At 50.8% G+C, this 16947-nt stretch overlaps 4 protein-coding genes across 5 annotated transcripts; 2 read left to right on the top strand and 2 right to left on the bottom strand.

Moving 5' to 3' along the window:
• Positions 1-33: 33 nt before the first annotated feature.
• LOC136193290 (protein still life, isoforms C/SIF type 2-like) lies at positions 34-7475 on the bottom strand. The gene is made up of 42 exons (XM_065982149.1): positions 6934-7475; positions 6783-6879; positions 6643-6724; positions 6532-6588; positions 6417-6481; positions 6272-6361; positions 6048-6218; positions 5265-5999; positions 5141-5208; positions 5030-5086; positions 4897-4979; positions 4761-4850; positions 4564-4710; positions 4453-4511; positions 4371-4406; positions 4236-4316; positions 4133-4182; positions 4031-4082; positions 3892-3978; positions 3743-3841; positions 3628-3690; positions 3419-3565; positions 3305-3364; positions 3174-3240; positions 3079-3119; positions 2953-3028; positions 2800-2898; positions 2537-2747; positions 2416-2474; positions 2200-2339; positions 2000-2146; positions 1872-1940; positions 1730-1798; positions 1629-1670; positions 1366-1572; positions 1236-1317; positions 1060-1172; positions 877-1000; positions 757-827; positions 610-700; positions 484-559; positions 34-425 (listed from the first exon to the last, which is right to left on the bottom strand). The coding sequence occupies exons 3-42, from the start codon at positions 6680-6682 to the stop codon at positions 125-127; spliced, it is 4422 nt and encodes a 1473-aa protein (XP_065838221.1). The 5' UTR covers positions 6683-6724; positions 6783-6879; positions 6934-7475; the 3' UTR covers positions 34-124.
• On the top strand, positions 7194-9859 carry LOC136193292 (sodium/mannose cotransporter SLC5A10-like). Its single transcript, XM_065982154.1, has 9 exons — positions 7194-7321; positions 7386-7460; positions 7549-7653; positions 7708-7767; positions 7827-7931; positions 7980-8085; positions 8139-8219; positions 8271-8452; positions 8515-9859. The coding sequence occupies exons 1-9, from the start codon at positions 7208-7210 to the stop codon at positions 9718-9720; spliced, it is 2034 nt and encodes a 677-aa protein (XP_065838226.1). The 5' UTR covers positions 7194-7207; the 3' UTR covers positions 9721-9859.
• On the bottom strand, positions 9769-13635 carry LOC136193300 (transcription initiation protein SPT3 homolog). 2 transcript variants are annotated; one of them, XM_065982162.1, is made up of 13 exons: positions 13453-13635; positions 13237-13394; positions 12759-12859; positions 11401-11485; positions 11236-11325; positions 11056-11185; positions 10919-10993; positions 10777-10829; positions 10656-10731; positions 10470-10585; positions 10103-10411; positions 9936-10043; positions 9769-9884 (listed from the first exon to the last, which is right to left on the bottom strand). In XM_065982162.1, the coding sequence occupies exons 2-13, from the start codon at positions 13333-13335 to the stop codon at positions 9840-9842; spliced, it is 1287 nt and encodes a 428-aa protein (XP_065838234.1). In that variant the 5' UTR covers positions 13336-13394; positions 13453-13635; the 3' UTR covers positions 9769-9839. The 2 variants fall into 2 exon arrangements, with proteins under 2 accessions (XP_065838234.1, XP_065838235.1); XM_065982163.1 differs by lacking the exons at positions 12759-12859; positions 13237-13394; positions 13453-13635 and adding an exon at positions 12591-12752.
• LOC136193296 (runt-related transcription factor 2-like) lies at positions 13333-16639 on the top strand. The gene is made up of 4 exons (XM_065982158.1): positions 13333-14390; positions 14817-14921; positions 15139-15375; positions 15427-16639. Exons 1-4 carry the CDS (start codon positions 14018-14020, stop codon positions 16398-16400), a joined length of 1689 nt encoding a protein of 562 aa, XP_065838230.1. The 5' UTR covers positions 13333-14017; the 3' UTR covers positions 16401-16639.
• The last annotated feature ends 308 nt before the right edge of the window (positions 16640-16947 follow it).

Below are 16947 nucleotides of genomic sequence, written 5' to 3' on the forward strand. Positions count from 1 at the left end.
AGCGTGCGCGACGACCGCAGCACCAAAAAAATATTAGATTTACAGTGGGAGGAGTAGTGGGAGGCGATATACAAAAATACAAAATCTAGAAAATACGCAAACAATAGCGACTCTGTCATAAAATTTAACATTCTATGTCTTCGGGCAGTGTTTCATTTTCGGGTTTGAAAGTTGGACTCAAGAGAGCGCGATTCAGTCCAGACAACACCACGGGGCCAAGACTCGAATAGCTCGCGCTCGAATCGATGCTTCCTGATCGCTTTCTTTGATACCCAGCACCCGGTACGAGTTGCAGGCTGCTTCCAGAACGACTTCTCTTCCTTTTGCCCGGGGTGACAGCAGCGAGTATTTTCTGCACCGTCTCAAGTCTTAGAGCAATAACCGATTGGATACTCTTCAAGGCCACGTTTTTTTCCTCCGATGAACTAGGGTACACACGATATATGGTTATTCCTATCTCAAAATCATGCAGTCTGTGTGCACCTGCTCCGAAAGATGTATCGATCTTCCCTTTGCGACATGTCATCTCTGCACACGAGTCTCCACATGTCGGTAACCCCTGAACAAGTTCTTTCTCTTTCTCTGCGCATATCGCGATAAAAAGCTTACCGTCCGAGTCCGGCAGATCGTTCACCGAGGAATGAGACGTCAACAAAATCTGCTTATACCGAAATTCTTCTTCTTCTTTCACCAGGGTCACCTATATATGCAATGCCGTCTTGATGTCAATCCAACTAATTATCTATCATTTTTTACTGAAGCTTTAGGTTTCTTTTTCGTCTTCTTTTCTTTGTCGGGAACCAGTAAAATAATTAGGCTCTTAAAAACTGTGGAAGAGAAAGAGTCAGCATCTCCGAGCTTCATACAATCAATTACAAAAGCAAAGGACATCTGGGCCAAGCCCCTTCTTCAAAGCCTTCTTTTCTATCCCTTCAATGGGATTGAGCCACATCACTGAACAATTAAAGATTAGCTCGCTAACAATGGCACGCAATCCAGACTAAATAAAAAATAGAGCGTCAAAAACTGCACGTGAAAAATGTTTCTCTTTTAATTAACCTCTCTCAGATTCGCCTTGTTCACCAGACTATCAAACACGGAATGATAGGTATCGTGAACGCGTTGAACTTCGTTAATAAAATCGGCAACCTCTTCTACTTTCACAATGGCGTCTGCACGATGAATAAAAAGGCTTCTTCTAAGCAGATACAGATAAATACATTTCGACTATTTACCCGCGAGTTGAGCTCTCGCATCGCTGCCCGCTTCCGTCAGTTTATGCATAGACTTCAAAAACAACGGATATCGCAATATTCTCTACGTTTCAGATAATAAAATAGGCCAAAGAATCTCCGAGTCTTTCACCTGTATGGGAAGAATAAGATAAGACGGAAGAGACGCCGACAATTGCCTTTTCGGATTTCGCGCCGCGAGAAATTCCTTTAGCCGCGGATCGATGTTGTCGCGCTCCAGTATCTCCTCCGCGTGCGTGCGACTCGCGCAGAACGTGCTGTAGCGTTTGAAATCGGCGGCGTGGTAGAGAAAAGCCCCCGCGACGGAGAAAACCATATTCTATACATGTATATAGTGACCAAGCGGTACGAGAAGGGGAGTGTGAGAAGCTGTACCCGAACTGCCGTTGGGCCGGTGCCGTCAAGTCTTGCCGCTTCCTAATAAAGTCACGAACATCGAAGCCATTGTTTTTTTCTGCAGGCGAGATCCTGTTTACCTCAAGCGCCTCGAGGAACTCTTCCTGAAATGGAACGATATCTTCGAGGTTTCCGAAGAGCGAATTGATCTATTATAGACAAAACAGAAATAGCAGCAAATTGCATATCCCTCGTCCGGTCGCGACCGGTTCCCGCACGCACTTCGTCCTTCCGGAGAAAGGATTCGCTCCGGAGTGGGCGCATGTAGCGTCCCAGTAACACTTGCAATTGCTAAGGCAACAGGCGGACGCGTTCTATTTTGCAAATGCAACTGAATCGAAGCCTCTCACTTTGACGTAAGTCCGTTCGGTTTCGACCAGTTCGCCGACGCATTTCTCGAGTTTCTCTTCGCGTGTCAACTGGCGGCTCGTTTGGGGCGGCAGCCCGATCGTCTCGTCGTGCAGCGAGCGGACGTACTTTGTCAATTCGTCGACATTCTTAGAATGAAAAGAAGACGTACTAAAGGAACACACAGAAAGACTTCATATACATGCAATATAGCCTGAAGGGAATCGAGTGTGAGACTCGAGAATGGATCCAAATCGCTCGCGTTCGCCGCCATTGGCACGATCGTTGGGCCGCCGTCGCCGCCGCCTCCGCCGCCTCCGCTTGTCAGGTCGCCAAAATCAACTACATAAATAATTAAAGTCACTCAATTAATCAAATAGTAAGTCAGTTGATGCCGCCCGCCCACGCATCCGCTTACGGTCGGGCGGCGGCACGATAAGTCCCATCACGTCTTCCTTCGTTAATTCTTGCTCCTGACTACATTTTCAAAGAATGTAAGAGTGGTTTCTTTACGCCGACGGCGCGCATGCAGAGCCGACCTTTCGGGTGGCGGCAATATCAGGTGATTGATCAGGCTATCCGTCGTCTTTTGAAAGACGGGCATTTCGAGTCGTCGCGATCGCACGGTCAACGACAGAAGACCGGAGATACCGAAGCAAGCCGATTCGATGATCGTCAGAGCTTCGGCTATGCCCAGCTCGTCGACCGACGTTCCGTTCACTGCCAAAATTTCGTCTCCTTCGAGAAGACCTACGACGTACGAGATCAAGTCGAGCGAACAAACTGCGGTGTATATACGTACCGTGACTTTCGGCCAGTCCACCCGAATCGACGTGGCTGACCACGAGGCAACCGTACGTCGACAATCCCTCGTCGGGAGATTCAAATTCCACAGAAAACCCTTGAAAAAGTAAAATTGAATGAATACGAAAAATGTTTGGGGGCATAGACGTACCGAGATGCGAGTCCGGCGTTTGAGTCATGTGAACGTCAAGTCTGACTTTGGCTATTACTTCAACGTCTTCGAAATCCTAACAAAGCTCATTGCAAACGCTGACGGTGGCGTGGAAGCATTTTGTACCATTGAATTAAGAGGAAAATCTTCTTCCGGCACAAAATACTCTAGAACGTTGCTAGATTTATTAATTCGGTTTAAAGCTGCGACAACGTTCGTGCCTTTTGAGCCGTCATCTGTTCGTCTGTGCAAAACGACAAAGTGCTCTTGTGGATCTAGATGCATTTGCTGAGAAACAACAGGCAAAAACGCAGTTGACCTCGTTACTCAATTACAGAACAAGACAACCCACCTGGTAAACAGCTCTAAGAATTCCAAATGAGGTTAATCCTTCCAATGATAGACTAACAAACTATAGAAAAAAGCGTCGGAAACGCCTTTCTTCATACTGTATTACGACTGTAACCTGCTTGTTTGGAAGCTTGATCCGTACGGTTTGACTTTGAAAAGTCTCCCAAATTCGCTGCCCCGGTTGAAGTTCCACTACTTCAAGCTCACTTTCGTCCCTGATATCAACGGAAGGCCGTCTCGCCTTTTCCGTTTCGCTCTTACTCTTGAAAATGATAGTGCCAAACGTCATAACAACTGGCTTGCATTTTGCAGTTATCTACCTACCGAATCTTTTGATCCAGCGACAAAATGACGCAAACCCGCTTTAATATGTTTAGTAAAACGCGTCTAAAATGACAGTAAGTAGGAAGAGAGAGACCTTCGCGCAGTTTTTTCTTACTTTGGGTCTTGGACTTCTGCCTAGCTTAGGCGAATCCGATCGTTTAACGTAAAACGAATCGTCCGTCGGAGTCTTTCCAGCCGACCTTCTGGCACTCACCTTGAAAAGAGACTGACTAAAGATCTGAGCACAAATCACGCCAAACTTACGAAGGCGTGCAATGACGAAACGGTGAGACCCTTCTGAAGGCGACCCAAGGCGGTTTTCGTCATTTTAGTAACGCGTGCGAGTACCGACTACGATCAAGCCAAGTGTAAACATGAACTAAACGTATCTTTATCCTTTTACCTGAGGATTGGGCAGTTCAGTTCCTTGTGTGGAAGCAACGTAGCATTTTAGCCTTTGAAAAAGTCGTATAGTTATCAATTTATTAGCAGAACGCACCGTTACCTGTATGCATCCATGTGTAGTCGTTCTGCGTTCATTGACCATGACTTGACCTACGTGAAGAAGAATTTATCGATATCGTATATGCTGAAGTTGGGCTATTAACCTGTTCCGATATTTTTTCTTTGGTTAGCTGGTTTCGCTCTGTTTCCAGTTGTAACTCGGCCATTTTTAGAATTTTCCCCTCCTAATAGTGTAAAAATAGGATCATGATGAAATATTGATTGAAGATCTATCATACAGATTCACTGTCTTCTTCCAGACGAGATATACGTTCCTAGCACAGCACCTAAGTCCACTAAAATTTTTTTGAATTATCTCACATTTAATATTCTAATGCTCTCCAATCGACTTTCCGTCTTGGCCTCCGCCAAGGCACCGCCTATAAAAAATTCAATTCTGCCATACTATTGCCACTAACTACTCAACCTTACCCGAATGTATAGCAGTTATCCACGCATCAACGTCCGTTTGACTTGCAGCCTGCACGTAAAACGCGTACCCTGTCGCTATGCTGAGGCAGAAGACGTAATCCCTTTTGACGTATTCATGAAGCGCTTGAGCTAATCCTCCCCTAACGTCTAAAAACAGCCAATTTAGGTTCAGCTTGAAAAAAACGGAATGAGAATACCTAGTTTCACGTGAGCGTGATCTTCGTCAACGTCGAATCCCGCCGTATCGTCGCGTTCATAGAAGGATAAGGCGGTGCCCACCAGAGCAGCTAAGAACGTTTTGACGATTTTGATGTTTTTAGCTTTTTCACTCACCCCAATAACGCTTCCACTTCCTTTTGCTCGCCTCGGCCACTTTTCCGTTTTTTGACGAAAGAATCACTTTCAAATGAAGCCATCTACGAGACAAAAATCAAAAATACTGTATGACCTAAGAGGACGCACGCACCCTGTCTTTCTCAGTCGACCAACGTCGCTGTCTTGATGTATGAGGGGGACAGCGGGACTGCAGAGAAACAACATCTCTTCAACAAACACTCCTAAAAATCTTTCTTCTTACTTGAGAATTTCAAGATTAGGAGCCCTGTCAGTCGAATTCAGCACCTCTTCAGAATCGACTGAAGTTTCCTGTTATTGAAGCAAACTTTTGTCACAAATTCCAAATTCGTCCCGTTTTATCTTACTAGACTACTTGCGTCAAATTCTCGTTCTCGCGTCGCCTTATCACCTCCAGACGCAATCAAATTCGTCGAATTTCCTTGACTTTCTGCCGTACTCGTCGTCGTCGTCGTCGTCGTCGTCAAGTCAGAGTTGGTTCGAGCGAGAAACACTTTGAGTGACGACGCCTGTTCCTGAGCGAGTGGACTCAGTGGCAATTCGCCAGCGAAGCCGCTGTCCGATCCGCTAGTGCCGCCACCTCGCGACTCCCCGCTAGTCGGAGCACTCAACGGACCGTTGACATACGAGCGACAAATATCGTCAATAGTCCGTCCTAGAACGAAGTCGTTCTCGAGCAAAACCGCGTAGATAGGCAGCTCCGTTTCAGGCAAATCCCGTCGAGTCACTGTGACCAAACGCGGGGTCTCAATAGGAGGCGGCGGCGGAGCTGATAACGGAAGAGGAGGCGGTAGGTCGTCGAGTTGAAAAGAAGTTTTCTCTTCTTCTCTCAGCTGAACTTCTTTAAGATTTCCAGCCGGGTTTTCTTCTGATGGACTTTCTCCAATTGGATCAACCTCGTCGGAAGTCTTTTCTATCTCTGTTGCTTCATTTCTCGTCGCGACGTCTACCGAAATCTCTTCTAACTGGGAAAACATGACTGACTCGAGTTGCTTATTCGCTGCCGCCGGCATTTTCGACGTTCGATCAACCGCAGGTGGATCCATACCAGCAATAAAGTCGCGAGCGGCCGGAGGATCCGCCTAAATTTCGATACAATCATTATCAAATAATTGTAAATTTCTATTTACCGATTGCGGTGACCCTATGCTGCTCATATCGGCGTCAAAGCCGGCATGCTTAGGAACGGGCGACGCACGCGTAGACGAGTGACGAGAATCCCACGACGTTGAATCGTCATCACCAGGTGAACTACAGCTCGTCTCCGATCCGGCGATCGACGCTCCTTTGATGTCTACATCCTTGGAAAGAGTGTTGAGAAAATCTCCACTTCTCCATGACAACGTAGACTTACTTCTGTTGGTTCTGGCTGATCTGGAACAGGGACGTAGAGGGACAGTCGAGACGGCGTGTAAACGAGAGTACTGTGAATGCAATCTGCGGTCTACACGTAGCTATATCAGTTCTTTTAGTAGAGAAAATGTGTTTGGATGTCTTACTGAGCAGGCTTCCAAGAATTTGATAGCATCGTCACTCGACTGGAAGTTTAATCCCCACGTCTGATCTATGAAAGAAATGTTGCCTACATAAGAGACTCAGAGATTTTGCACGTACTCGTTTTCGGATCTCGCCACTGCACAAAACATTCTGAACTTCTTTTAAAATTTGTGCCTTTTTAATTAAAATGTCATGTGATTCCAGAAATGGTAAGGAATGATTTCATACCTGGGACTGGTATGGCGACGTCGAAATCTGTTCTGCCCATGCTAGAAGCGACGAGACGGAATTCTGCTGCTGGCTCTTTCACCTACACACGCCACGCCCATGCATCACGCCCACTTGCAGAACACTAACGGTGCACATACGCGAATTCTGACGACGAGAGGAACCAACGACGGGTAGACGAGAGTCCATCGCAACGGGCCGTCGTCCGTCAGCAGCTCGTTTACTTCGACGAGAAGCCTGAGAGAAATGGAGTAAAGTCGACCACGCCCCTCATTTGAAGTTTCGGTGTACCTCAGAATTTCGGTGTCCGGCTTCTTCTTCTTCTTCTTCTTCTTGCTTTTTCGGCGTCGTCGACGACTTCCTTTTGACGCCGAAGGGCGCCAACGACGTGGATGTAGATTACCAATGGCGACGACGATCACGGAGCATAAACTGACTGCACGACAATAGTCATTACCCAGCCGCCGCCGCTGGGGCAAAAAGTTCTTTGGGACAACTTAGACGGCTTCTGTTATGAAAGCACTCTCCGATCCCGGATCGATTCTCCCGGATTGCGAGGACGAGGATGGCCAAATGTCAAGCTTTTTCGAACTATACGCACGTCGAGCATCCATTGAATGGTGCCGATTGGGCCGTCATTGTCATCTATTTTGTCACATGCATAGCAATCGGCCTAATAGTACGCAGATCTCGAACGCGCAGCCTACGCGGGGCGAACGGCCGAGTTAAAAGCTAAGTATTAGGCTAGTTTCAAAACGAATCGTTCGGGCACGACAAAGGAGTACTTTTTGGCGGGAAAAAGCGTTCTCTGGTGGGCGGTAAGTGACCACTGGCTCTATTGCGTGTAAGGGTAGTAAGTTGCATTCATATTCTCTTGCTCCCTCCCCCGCTTGCTTGCTTGCTTAGGTTGGCGGAAGTTTATTTGCCAGCAATATAGGAAGCGAGCACTTTGTCGGCTTAGCCGGTCAAGGAGCGACGCACGGCATATCGGTCGGCGCCTACGAATGGACCGTACGCGCATCTGCTCTTTAGCGCGGGAATTTGTATACCACAGAAACTGTTTAGGCTATTGGAATTCTCTTGCTTCTGGGTTGGATTTTTATTCCCGTGTACAAGCAATGCAGGGTACTAATAGGTTTTGAGATCTTCTCGCTTCTGTGAGTTTTCTCCCCCTTGTTGGGAAGGTTTTTACGATGCCGGAATACATACAGAAACGCTACCAAAGTCGTCATCTTCGTACCTTCTTGACGTTGCTCTCCTTACTCATTTACGTGTTAACCAAGATTTCAGTAAATTTCGACACGTTTCTATTTGAGATTTTTCCATGATGAACCAAGGTTGATCTGTACGCCGGCGATATCTTTCTTGAGGAAACCTTTGGAATTAACATCTACCTGGGAACAATAATACTTCTTGTTATTACAGCTGTTTACACGCTGCTGGGCAAGTTTGCAATCGGAGATAGATCTGGTCACTTAGTTTCCGAATTGATACAGGTGGCCTGTCTGCTGTCGTCTACACGGAAGTTCTTCAAAGCTCAATTATGGTCATAGGTGCAATCGTTCTGGCAATCATAGGTAAATGCGTCTGGAACACAGGTATTTGTGCTATTTGTTTCCTCGTGTAAGGGTTTGTCAAAGTGGGCGGCTACTCCGGTCTAATGAGCGAGTATCTCAACGTCACAAATTACACGGATCCGAAAGCATTTCACGTCATTCGACCGGCTGACGTGAAATCTCCCGATCTCCCGTGGCCAGGAATCCTCTTCGCTCTGCCTGTGACGGGAATCTACTACTGGTGCTCAGATCAGGTCAGACACACAGAAAGAGACTCAAGAGCTGAAATCACCCTTACTTCGTTTCCTTCTTTCAGGTAATCGTCCAACGGGTCTTAGGCGCAAAGGACGCCAACCACGCCAAGGCGGGCACCGTCCTAACGGGCTACCTCAAAATCCTTCCCATGTTCATCATGGTTCTACCCGGCATGATCAGCCGCGTTCTCTACAACGACATCGTCGGTCAAAAGAACTGCGGCAATCTCGCCTATCCGACGCTCGTGCTCAAGCTCGCCGGGCACGGACTACGCGGTCTCATGCTCGCCGTCATGATGGCCGCTCTCATGTCGTCGCTCGCGTCGACGTTCAATAGCAGCAGCACTTTATTCGCTATGGACGTGTGGAGACGTTGGCGCACGGCGGCGTCCGAGCGCGAACTTCTCGTCGTCGGTCGCGTCGTCGTTCTCGTCATGGTCGCTATCAGCATCGTCTGGGTCCCGATCGTCGAGAATTTTCAAGGAGGACTTCTCTTCAATTACATCCAGACGATCAGCTCGTATTTGATGCCGCCCGTCACCGCCGTCTTTCTCGCGGGACTCCTGTGGAAACGTGCGACGGGAAAGGGCGCCGTTGCCGGACTGGTAACCGGCGTTCCCGTCGGATTGATTTGTCTTATACTACTCTTCATCTATCCCAATCCGGACGAAGGCGAGCCCGACACGCGACCGCGTGTACTTCAAGTTCACTATCTCTACATTACCTTGATTCTCTTCGGCATATCGCTCGTCGCTCTCGTCGTCGTCAGCCTGTTCACCCAACCGCGTTCCGACTCGGAACTAGGCGGATTGACCTGGTGGACGCGCAATGAGCCCTACCTCGAGACGACGACGACGACGACGACGGACTACGAAAAGGCGGAAGACAAAATAGCACTCGACGCGGCGGCGCGAGAAGATGTTGGCGGCACTGAACAGGACGACGACGTCGCCGCCGCCGCCGAAACGAGTCTTAGCGATACTCTGCTGTCGGAGGCGGACAACTACGGCGCGGCGAACGAAAGCAAAACAACCGCAGATGATCCTCCTTCTCTTCCGGCAAACGAGTCGCGGAGAACTTTTGGCTGGGTCCTGTGGGGATACTTGAAAGATTGGATGTTCGGTGCGTCGGCGGTGTCGCGTCGTTGCGACGAGGACGACTCTTCTCCTGTCGTCATTGAATGGCCCAAAAGACAGAGGTGGGCGTTGATTGGAGCGACGGTTGTCCTCCTCGTCGTTTGGATTGCGCTCTGGATCGTTTTTCGCTAGAAGAATGGCGACGGCGGCGGCGGCGGCGGCGGCGGCGGCGGCGGCGGCGGCGGCGATTCTTTTTTCTATGACATATTGCGTGCAGTACAGTCTAATAGTCTATTTTCTATCATTTGTGTCTAACAGCACAATGACTGTTTTCTCACCGTCATTGGACTACAAGTCTAGAAGCACAAGATAGACAGGTAGAAAGATAAGTTCACGCGTATGCTCACCGAATATGGAGACATGGGACCTATCGCATGCTGGTGCCGTCGAAATGCCTCGCGAATGTGCTCCGGCCGAAGAGGATCGGAAAACTGAAGTACCGAGCTACTGTTTCCCTAAAACAACGCGAGACACATGACAACGGCGTGCAGAAGAAAACTTAATCATCGCGCACCTTTGATCTCTGCCTTTTCTTTGCTTTTATTCTATTCGCCTCTGACGAATGAACCACAGCGGTAGCGGCGGCGGCGGCGCTACTGACCGGCGTGGCGGGCGACGAGGGAGGCGACGGTGCCAACGGCGAATGAACGGGTGACGTAGTTGTCGCCATCGGCGCCGGCGTAGTGACGAACGTCGGCGTTTTTCCGTAGGCGGACGGCGGAGGAGGACCGGGAGCTCTATCTGACGGCAAAGCGTACGAGACGGACAACGGTTCGCTTTGACCGTCCATATCTCTTTTCACCAGTAAAGCCAAATTGACCAACTAGAGCCCACGGAACCACTTGAGGCGTTTTTTTAGACTTAGCCGCGATAACTTGTACCTCGCCTACGGTTTCGTATGCCAAAAAACCGAGCAGCTCCAAAACCGTTTGGTTCGGTTTGGCGTCAATTAAATTTGGACCGTCTAACCAGTCACGAAACTTGGCCGCCTTTTTATCTGCACGACCCCAAGTCAAGGATAGAACGAGAGAGCGGAACCCCCAAAGGGGTCCCGGCCTATCACTTACAAAAGTTCACTTGTCTGCACTCGGCGTATTCGAGGTATTGACTAGGATCCATGGTTCGAGTTCGTTGATCGGCTCGCTAGAAAAGCGTTTAAGTTAGTCGCTGTGGACACCATGTAAATACCTCCAATCTTTCCAGGAGGTCGTCATCAATCTCGTCCGCCACATCAATCTCGCCTGCAAAACCAGTTCTGTTATTCTTAGTCGAGAATTGACGTCAGTCGTCCTAATTGGGTCTAATTCGATTCGAATTCAATTTTCCTCACCGTAAACATTGTCCGGCGAGACGAGAAAATCGAAGGCGAGCTTCCGCCGCTTCGGCGGTGCCGAAATCACGTCCGCTGAGAGAGAAGAAACCCATTCGCATTGGTTCGGAAAAAAAGAAGGGAAGTTCATCGAGAACCTGCATCGGAGACGTCGTCTTCGTCGGCGGCGGCGGCAACGACGGCGGCAGCGCCGCCAGACGCTTGCTTTTGGACTCTCTGACGCATTTCCTTTGATTGGAGAAATCGGGCGGCACGTTTGAGCTTTCTCTAAATAAGCAATGGGGAGGGGACGTTTCTACGGCTGAACGACTTCGTACAGGGTTGCGTCTAAGCAGGAACATGATATCGTCGACGATGACAAATCGAGCACCGCCGCGCACGCTGGCAGTCTCGGCTGCCTGGACCAACTGTAAAAAAAAAAGGTACGGAAAACGTCATGTATGCAGATTCTTTCTAAGTAGACTATTTGCACTTGTGCGTACCAGACTGCATATCTGCTTTCGGACGACGTCCGCGATCAGAGCTGCTGATTCCGAAAGCGGATTCCTGCAATCGCCGAATGCGAACCTGGGGGGAGGAGAAGCCGGCGTCAGGCGGCAGTCAAAAGGCTGCTAAGTACGAACAGGGAACATGAATTGGAAAAGCTCGTTAGGGCCAGCTGGGTTCGCGCGGGGTCGCTGATTAGCTTAGAAAGGTTCAATTACGATTCTATTCGATTTTCGCGCACGTCAAGTTGACAGTATAAGAACCCGGATCTCCTGTGCGATAATTTCGCGCGCTGACTCGATATTGCACTTCGCGGTAACCGACGTCAATGACATCAGCCAATCGTCGTGCAGGACAACGTTGGGGGATGAATAAATCATGCGTGCACCAGCGTTGTTGATTCCTGCTTAGTCGATTGCCAATGACAACCAATGCAAATGAAGCGAGCTATCGGAGCAAAACCCAGACAGCGAGTCTCCAGATGCATTAGCAACGTTTTTTCAACAAGGCAGCGCCTACAATTAATCGCCAATTTCCTCTAAAGCGCGATGCCGAGTGCTTCCTGATTGCCAACGAATCGTATTAATGGCGCGAGCGCGCGCCACAATAGGATTACCCCGACTGGCTCGCAGCCAGTCAGAATCCCGGTATGAAAACTTCGGGTCTTCCTTCAGTGCTGTTTATAACCGAAACCAGAGCGAGGAGTCGCCAAATCGAATAGTGCAGATTGTACATCGAATGATAAGAATACTAAGTAGAAGGCGCGAAATAAAAACCCCAGAGGCGGACTCGCAGCTAGATCCGCCGCCTACGGAGATTCTTCGCACTTTCATGCATAATTTTAATTTAATTCGTCTCTAAATATATAGCCGCGAGCGCGTGTTTTTGTTTACATCGGTCTCTACAGTAGACTCTTTTCGCGGGTCCTTGCGAAAAACGAGCCCCCCCTCCCCCTTCGGTGTGGGCGAAGGCGAATGCCGCGCATAACTCGGGCCTCTATCAATTTACCGCGTCGGTTTAGCTTCGAAGGCGTGACGGTTAATGGTATGCACGAAAAAACGAACGACGAAGACAAAATAAACAGGGAGAAACAGAACACAATTCATGGCCCCGCGACAGAACCCGTAGGGGCCCCCCCTCGACTTGTGTCGGCGTTCCCGCCCTTATTAGTTCGATCTATATTTACACGCGTTTTTCGTCCGCGTCGGGATTGGCTGCCGTATCGTATCGCCTCGAGAAGGTGCATATCCGATCTGCGGTTTTTGGGGAGGGGGGGGAGGCTCCGCCAAACTCTCTTGGCGAGATTCGATCGGCCATCACCCCCGCCGAGTGAACATGACCACAAATTACTTACATCATGTGCTGTATTTCTGTCTGAAAGATGCGGTGGTCGGTCGGCTTGGGGGCACAGCTGGAACTGGAAATTCCGATAGACGATGCATTGTTTGTCCACGTCTGCAGTTGCAGGTAGGGCGAGAGATAAACGGTCCAGGCATTCATCATGGGCGGTGCAATTCGAGTCGAATTGAATTACGCCATATGGCTTTGCGGTTTCTACGCGTCGCGCGTCGGCGTTTTCGCGCGCGACAGGACCCAACCGATCGACTCTGTTTCGTCAAAGCAGAGCGGGGGCACGATGAAGAAAAAAGGGCCCCCCCGACGGGCGTGAGTCGGGAACGCGCAACGACTAAAGCATTCCTATTCAATGGGATCGAACGCGATGACGCACACGCAGTCAAGTGGTTCCAATTTGGCTGTTGACGTTGCGGTCTCGCGTTGCCGAATACCTCTCGTTTGCCCCCGTGGCCCATTTCGGTCCTCCCCCCCTTTACCTTGCTCGTTTCGCTCGCGGACGCGCTCCCGATCGAAGGAGCGCCGTTCGACTGCTTGCTTTTTCGGGGCGCTTTGCTACGCTGCTTGGCTTTCGTCATGGTGTTAGTGAAGACCCGGACGCGTTTCGCGCGCTCCCACCGTTCTCTTTCGCCTCTGCCTAGTTGGCGGGAGGCGGTATTTGCGGTCAGGCTGAGAGGGCATCAAATTTTGATTACGTTAATCTCGTCCGGTTCTTCGCGCGCGGCAGTGGAATGATTGGGTGGTTTCAGTCAGTTTGTACTTCGCTGGCAGAAACTGGCTCCAAGCTTGAGTCACGCACGATTACGCTTCACTTCCAGTTCATTTTCAACGTTATCGTGCGTCATCGCGGGGCGTACTTCGGTTCCGGTTCTGTCGAGCCAATCCGGGCTCCTCGAGAATCATCTGTAGGCGAACTCCTATTGGCCAATTTACGCATGGGCGGTGCCAATGGAACAACTACCTGGAACCCGAGACTAACAGAGTGCGCTCCGTGATTGGTCAATTAGGCTTCGAGAGGCGGATCCTGATAACGTTGAACCCGCCACCTCGCCATTTGCGTAAAACAAGGTGTCAAACAACAGCTTCGAAGCATTATTATTCGGCTAGCCGTTCGGAAAAGAGGTCTCCAAGCCGCACACGCGATATCGAACGCCGGAGCGAAAAAACCACGATCCCCCCGTCGGCACACCGCGCTAATTTTTATCTAGTCAAGCCTCCGTCGTGTTGTGGTTTACTCGCCTCGCCTACTCAACGTCGCCAATGCGTCTCATGATGGAAAGAGAGCCGGCCCCTAAACGCAGCAAGGATTCCCTCGAGCTGTCTTCGACAATGGGAACGTTGGGCGCCACCGCCACGGCGTCCGCGTCAGAACACCCAGGCGAACTCGTCAAGACGGACAATCCCAATTTCGTTTGCACCGTTTTACCGTCGCATTGGCGCGTGAACAAGACGCTACCCGTCCCGTTCAAAGTCCTCGTCGTCGGTGACGTCGCCGTTCCCGACGGCGTCAAGGTCACACTCAAGGCGTACAACGAAGAGAACGTCAGCGGCGAGCTGCGCAACGCGACCGCCATCTTTCGGAACAACGTCGCGCGTTTCAACGATCTACGATTCGTCGGACGATCGGGTCGAGGTGCGTACAGTGCGTATGTGTGTGTGTCGCAATGCCCCTTTTTCGTCTCCTCTCCTCCTCGCGTTCCGCAATCTATCCCTTTGTCACGCGGCGCGCGCGTTGCGAGTGAAAGAACGCGCCCGGCGGCGAGCCGCGCGCGTTCGCGTTTGTTTGGGTTCGCTACATTGCGGACGTGATCTGGACGCGCGCTCGGATCCGAATTTTTTTCTCTGTTAGAGATAGGGCGTCGGCGTTGTCGCGTTTGTTTATTGTTGCGCGCGAAACCAGCGTCGGTGGTCGGGGAACGAAGCGCAAATGCGCTTTTATAAACCGGAAGTCGCCACCAGCGCGGAGCCGCTGACTGAAATTGCGACCCCTTCCTGTCGTTTTACCGGATTCGTCGTTGACCCCATGACTGACCCCGGCATCTCTGTTTCATTTATGCAGGAAAGTATTTCGACGTCCTGATTACCGTTCAGACGGACGCCATCCAAAAGGCTATCTACAAGAAAGCGATAAAAGTCACTGTCGACGGACCGCGCGAACCGCGACGTAAGTTCTTAGCAGAACCCCCCCTCTTTTTTCGCGATCAGTTTCGCTGTGTCCGTTACATTTGGCATCGCCTTAGCGTCCTTTTACGCACATTCGGGGGCGTGGGCGGAAGCTGAATGTGGGCGTGCCAGCTGATCTCACGCGCTAAAAACCGCAGCAATTATCGCTTTATGGAAATCAAGGAAATGATAGCGTTTCTGTTTTTTTCCTCGTGCAGGACACAAAGTGAAGGAACGACAGCTTTTGGCCGCCCACCAGCACCAATACCATGGTTACCCGCCAAATCATCATCGCCAGCACGTCTTACCGCCCGATTTCATGCCCCTCTCGTCGACGGGGGCGTCGTCGCTTTCCTCCTCTTCCAGCTCGCTCGGATCGGCTGGATGCGAGACGCCGCAAATGCGCGCCGCTCATCGCGACAGCCTATCGGCGTTCAGCACGATCACTGGCACCGGTAAAATAACTGAAAAAACAAAGAATAACGCAACAAACCGGTTTTCTCCAGATCCCATAATGCGACGACCGGCATTCAGTCAACCTGTGACGACAATGATGAATGCAATTCAGTTCGGAGGCGATCAAAACGCAACGTCCGCCGCGATCGTCGCGTCAACGCACATGGAAGACCCCACTCAAGCCATTCCGCCCACCATATCCGTTCCGCCGCCTCTCCCTCCACCCCAACCTACCCTCGCCTCCGAACTTTTCGGCGCCGTCACCAGCAGCGGCACAACGCCGGCATTCGCCGCGCGACAATCGATCCCCGGCCACATGGAACAAGGCTTCGTTTTTCCGCCGCCTTTCCCGCTTCGCTCCCCAACGTCGGCAGCCGGCTTCGCATTTCCCGGCGGCCCGCCGGGTCTCGTGCCTCTCTCGCCAATTCCCGGCGGCTTCAGCCTCTCGCTCCCGTCGCCTCAAACAATCGACCTCTCGTCGTGCCAAGGCCAGCATCTTCCCCTCATGGGCGCCGGCGATCGTCCCGCGCAAGCGTACGACGCGCCGGCGCTCGCCGGCTTCGTGAGCGCTTCGGACATCTTCAGCCTACCCGTCACGCCGCGCACGCCTATCACACCCACAGTACGCTACGCGCAGATGCACGCCGCTCAAGCGGCGGGTCAGCTGATGGCGACAAGCAGCGGGGATACGCTCGCCACGTACAACCAACTAGTCACCGCCGCTGCCGGCGGCTCGTTTCCCTTCGATCAGTACGCGACGCATTTGCAGGATCTCCAGCAACAGCAACAGCAGCAGCATAGCGCTTCAATGACGTCTCTCAATCAAGATCCCGTTTCGTCTGGTGCCGGCGGCGGTGGCGGCGTCACTATCACACTCTCGCCGCCTCCCAAGTCGAAGCCGCTGAGTCGGAGCAGTTCGTTTACGTCCGGAGCGGGAAATACGAAGATGGAGACGACGACGACGGGTGCGACGGCGGCTGTGGAGACGGATGAAACTGGGAAGGAGCTTTGGCGCCCCTATTAGGGGATTCGATTCCTCTTCTCTCTCTTGGGTTTTACGTTTCGGGGCATATTTGGACAAAAAAGCTTTCCAGGGAAAGACAGCGTTTTAATTCTCCTGTACTACATACTGCAACGACTTACTGCTTATGCATTCGCCGCCCTTTCTTCACTTTAATAACGATTCTATAGCTCATATGTAAACCCTTTTCCTCCCGTGATTTTTTTTTCGAATAATATTTTGAGAGCGCATGCGCACCTTCACCGTGTTTAGACTCGCCGCCCCGCGTTTTTTGCATTCAATTCGTGGCTTTCTGCACAAAGAGAAGCCACGCAAGTGGAAAAACGATCGACGTCATAGCCAGCTGTTGCTGTCGACTCGCCTGTTTAGGCGTTCACGCGACCGCATTTATGTGTAATGAACCGTATTGCTCGGGGGGCAGGAGGACAATGGGATCGATTAACCTCTAAGCTATTTGGTCTGGAAGCGATAGAGGAGATCGTTTAGGCAGCTAATTCGGCTCGGTTGACGTTTGGTATTCGCGCGGTTGAGAGAAACAAGGAAACAAGGT

Source organism: Oscarella lobularis, chromosome 11 (genome assembly GCF_947507565.1).
Source record: "Oscarella lobularis chromosome 11, ooOscLobu1.1, whole genome shotgun sequence".
NCBI lineage: Eukaryota > Metazoa > Porifera > Homoscleromorpha > Homosclerophorida > Oscarellidae > Oscarella > Oscarella lobularis.

Bases quoted from the DNA above. Each gene is read 5' to 3' on its own strand.
- LOC136193292 (XM_065982154.1), top strand. From the start codon at position 7,208: ATGGCCAAATGTCAAGCTTTTTCGAACTATACGCACGTCGAGCATCCA. The intron at 7,461-7,548 runs GTAAGTGACCAC...TTGCTTGCTTAG, and splicing joins AAAGCGTTCTCTGGTGGGCG to GTTGGCGGAAGTTTATTTGC. The intron at 8,220-8,270 runs GTAAATGCGTCT...TCCTCGTGTAAG, and splicing joins AATCGTTCTGGCAATCATAG to GGTTTGTCAAAGTGGGCGGC.
- LOC136193290 (XM_065982149.1), bottom strand. From the start codon at position 6,682: ATGGGCAGAACAGATTTCGACGTCGCCATACCAGTCCCAG. The intron at 4,980-5,029 runs GTGCGTGCGTCC...TTTGTCTCGTAG, and splicing joins GGTCGACTGAGAAAGACAGG to ATGGCTTCATTTGAAAGTGA. The intron at 4,512-4,563 runs GTAAGGTTGAGT...AATTTTTTATAG, and splicing joins GATAACTGCTATACATTCGG to GCGGTGCCTTGGCGGAGGCC.
- LOC136193296 (XM_065982158.1), top strand. From the start codon at position 14,018: ATGCGTCTCATGATGGAAAGAGAGCCGGCCCCTAAACGCAGCAAGGAT. The intron at 14,391-14,816 runs GTGCGTACAGTG...TCATTTATGCAG, and splicing joins CGTCGGACGATCGGGTCGAG to GAAAGTATTTCGACGTCCTG. The intron at 14,922-15,138 runs GTAAGTTCTTAG...TTCCTCGTGCAG, and splicing joins CGGACCGCGCGAACCGCGAC to GACACAAAGTGAAGGAACGA.
- LOC136193300 (XM_065982162.1), bottom strand. From the start codon at position 13,335: ATGACGAAAGCCAAGCAGCGTAGCAAAGCGCCCCGAAAAAGCAAGCAG. The intron at 11,186-11,235 runs GTACGAAGTCGT...TTGCTTATTTAG, and splicing joins TCCTGCTTAGACGCAACCCT to AGAAAGCTCAAACGTGCCGC. The intron at 10,044-10,102 runs GTGCGCGATGAT...GCGTTGTTTTAG, and splicing joins AGAAAAGGCAGAGATCAAAG to GGAAACAGTAGCTCGGTACT.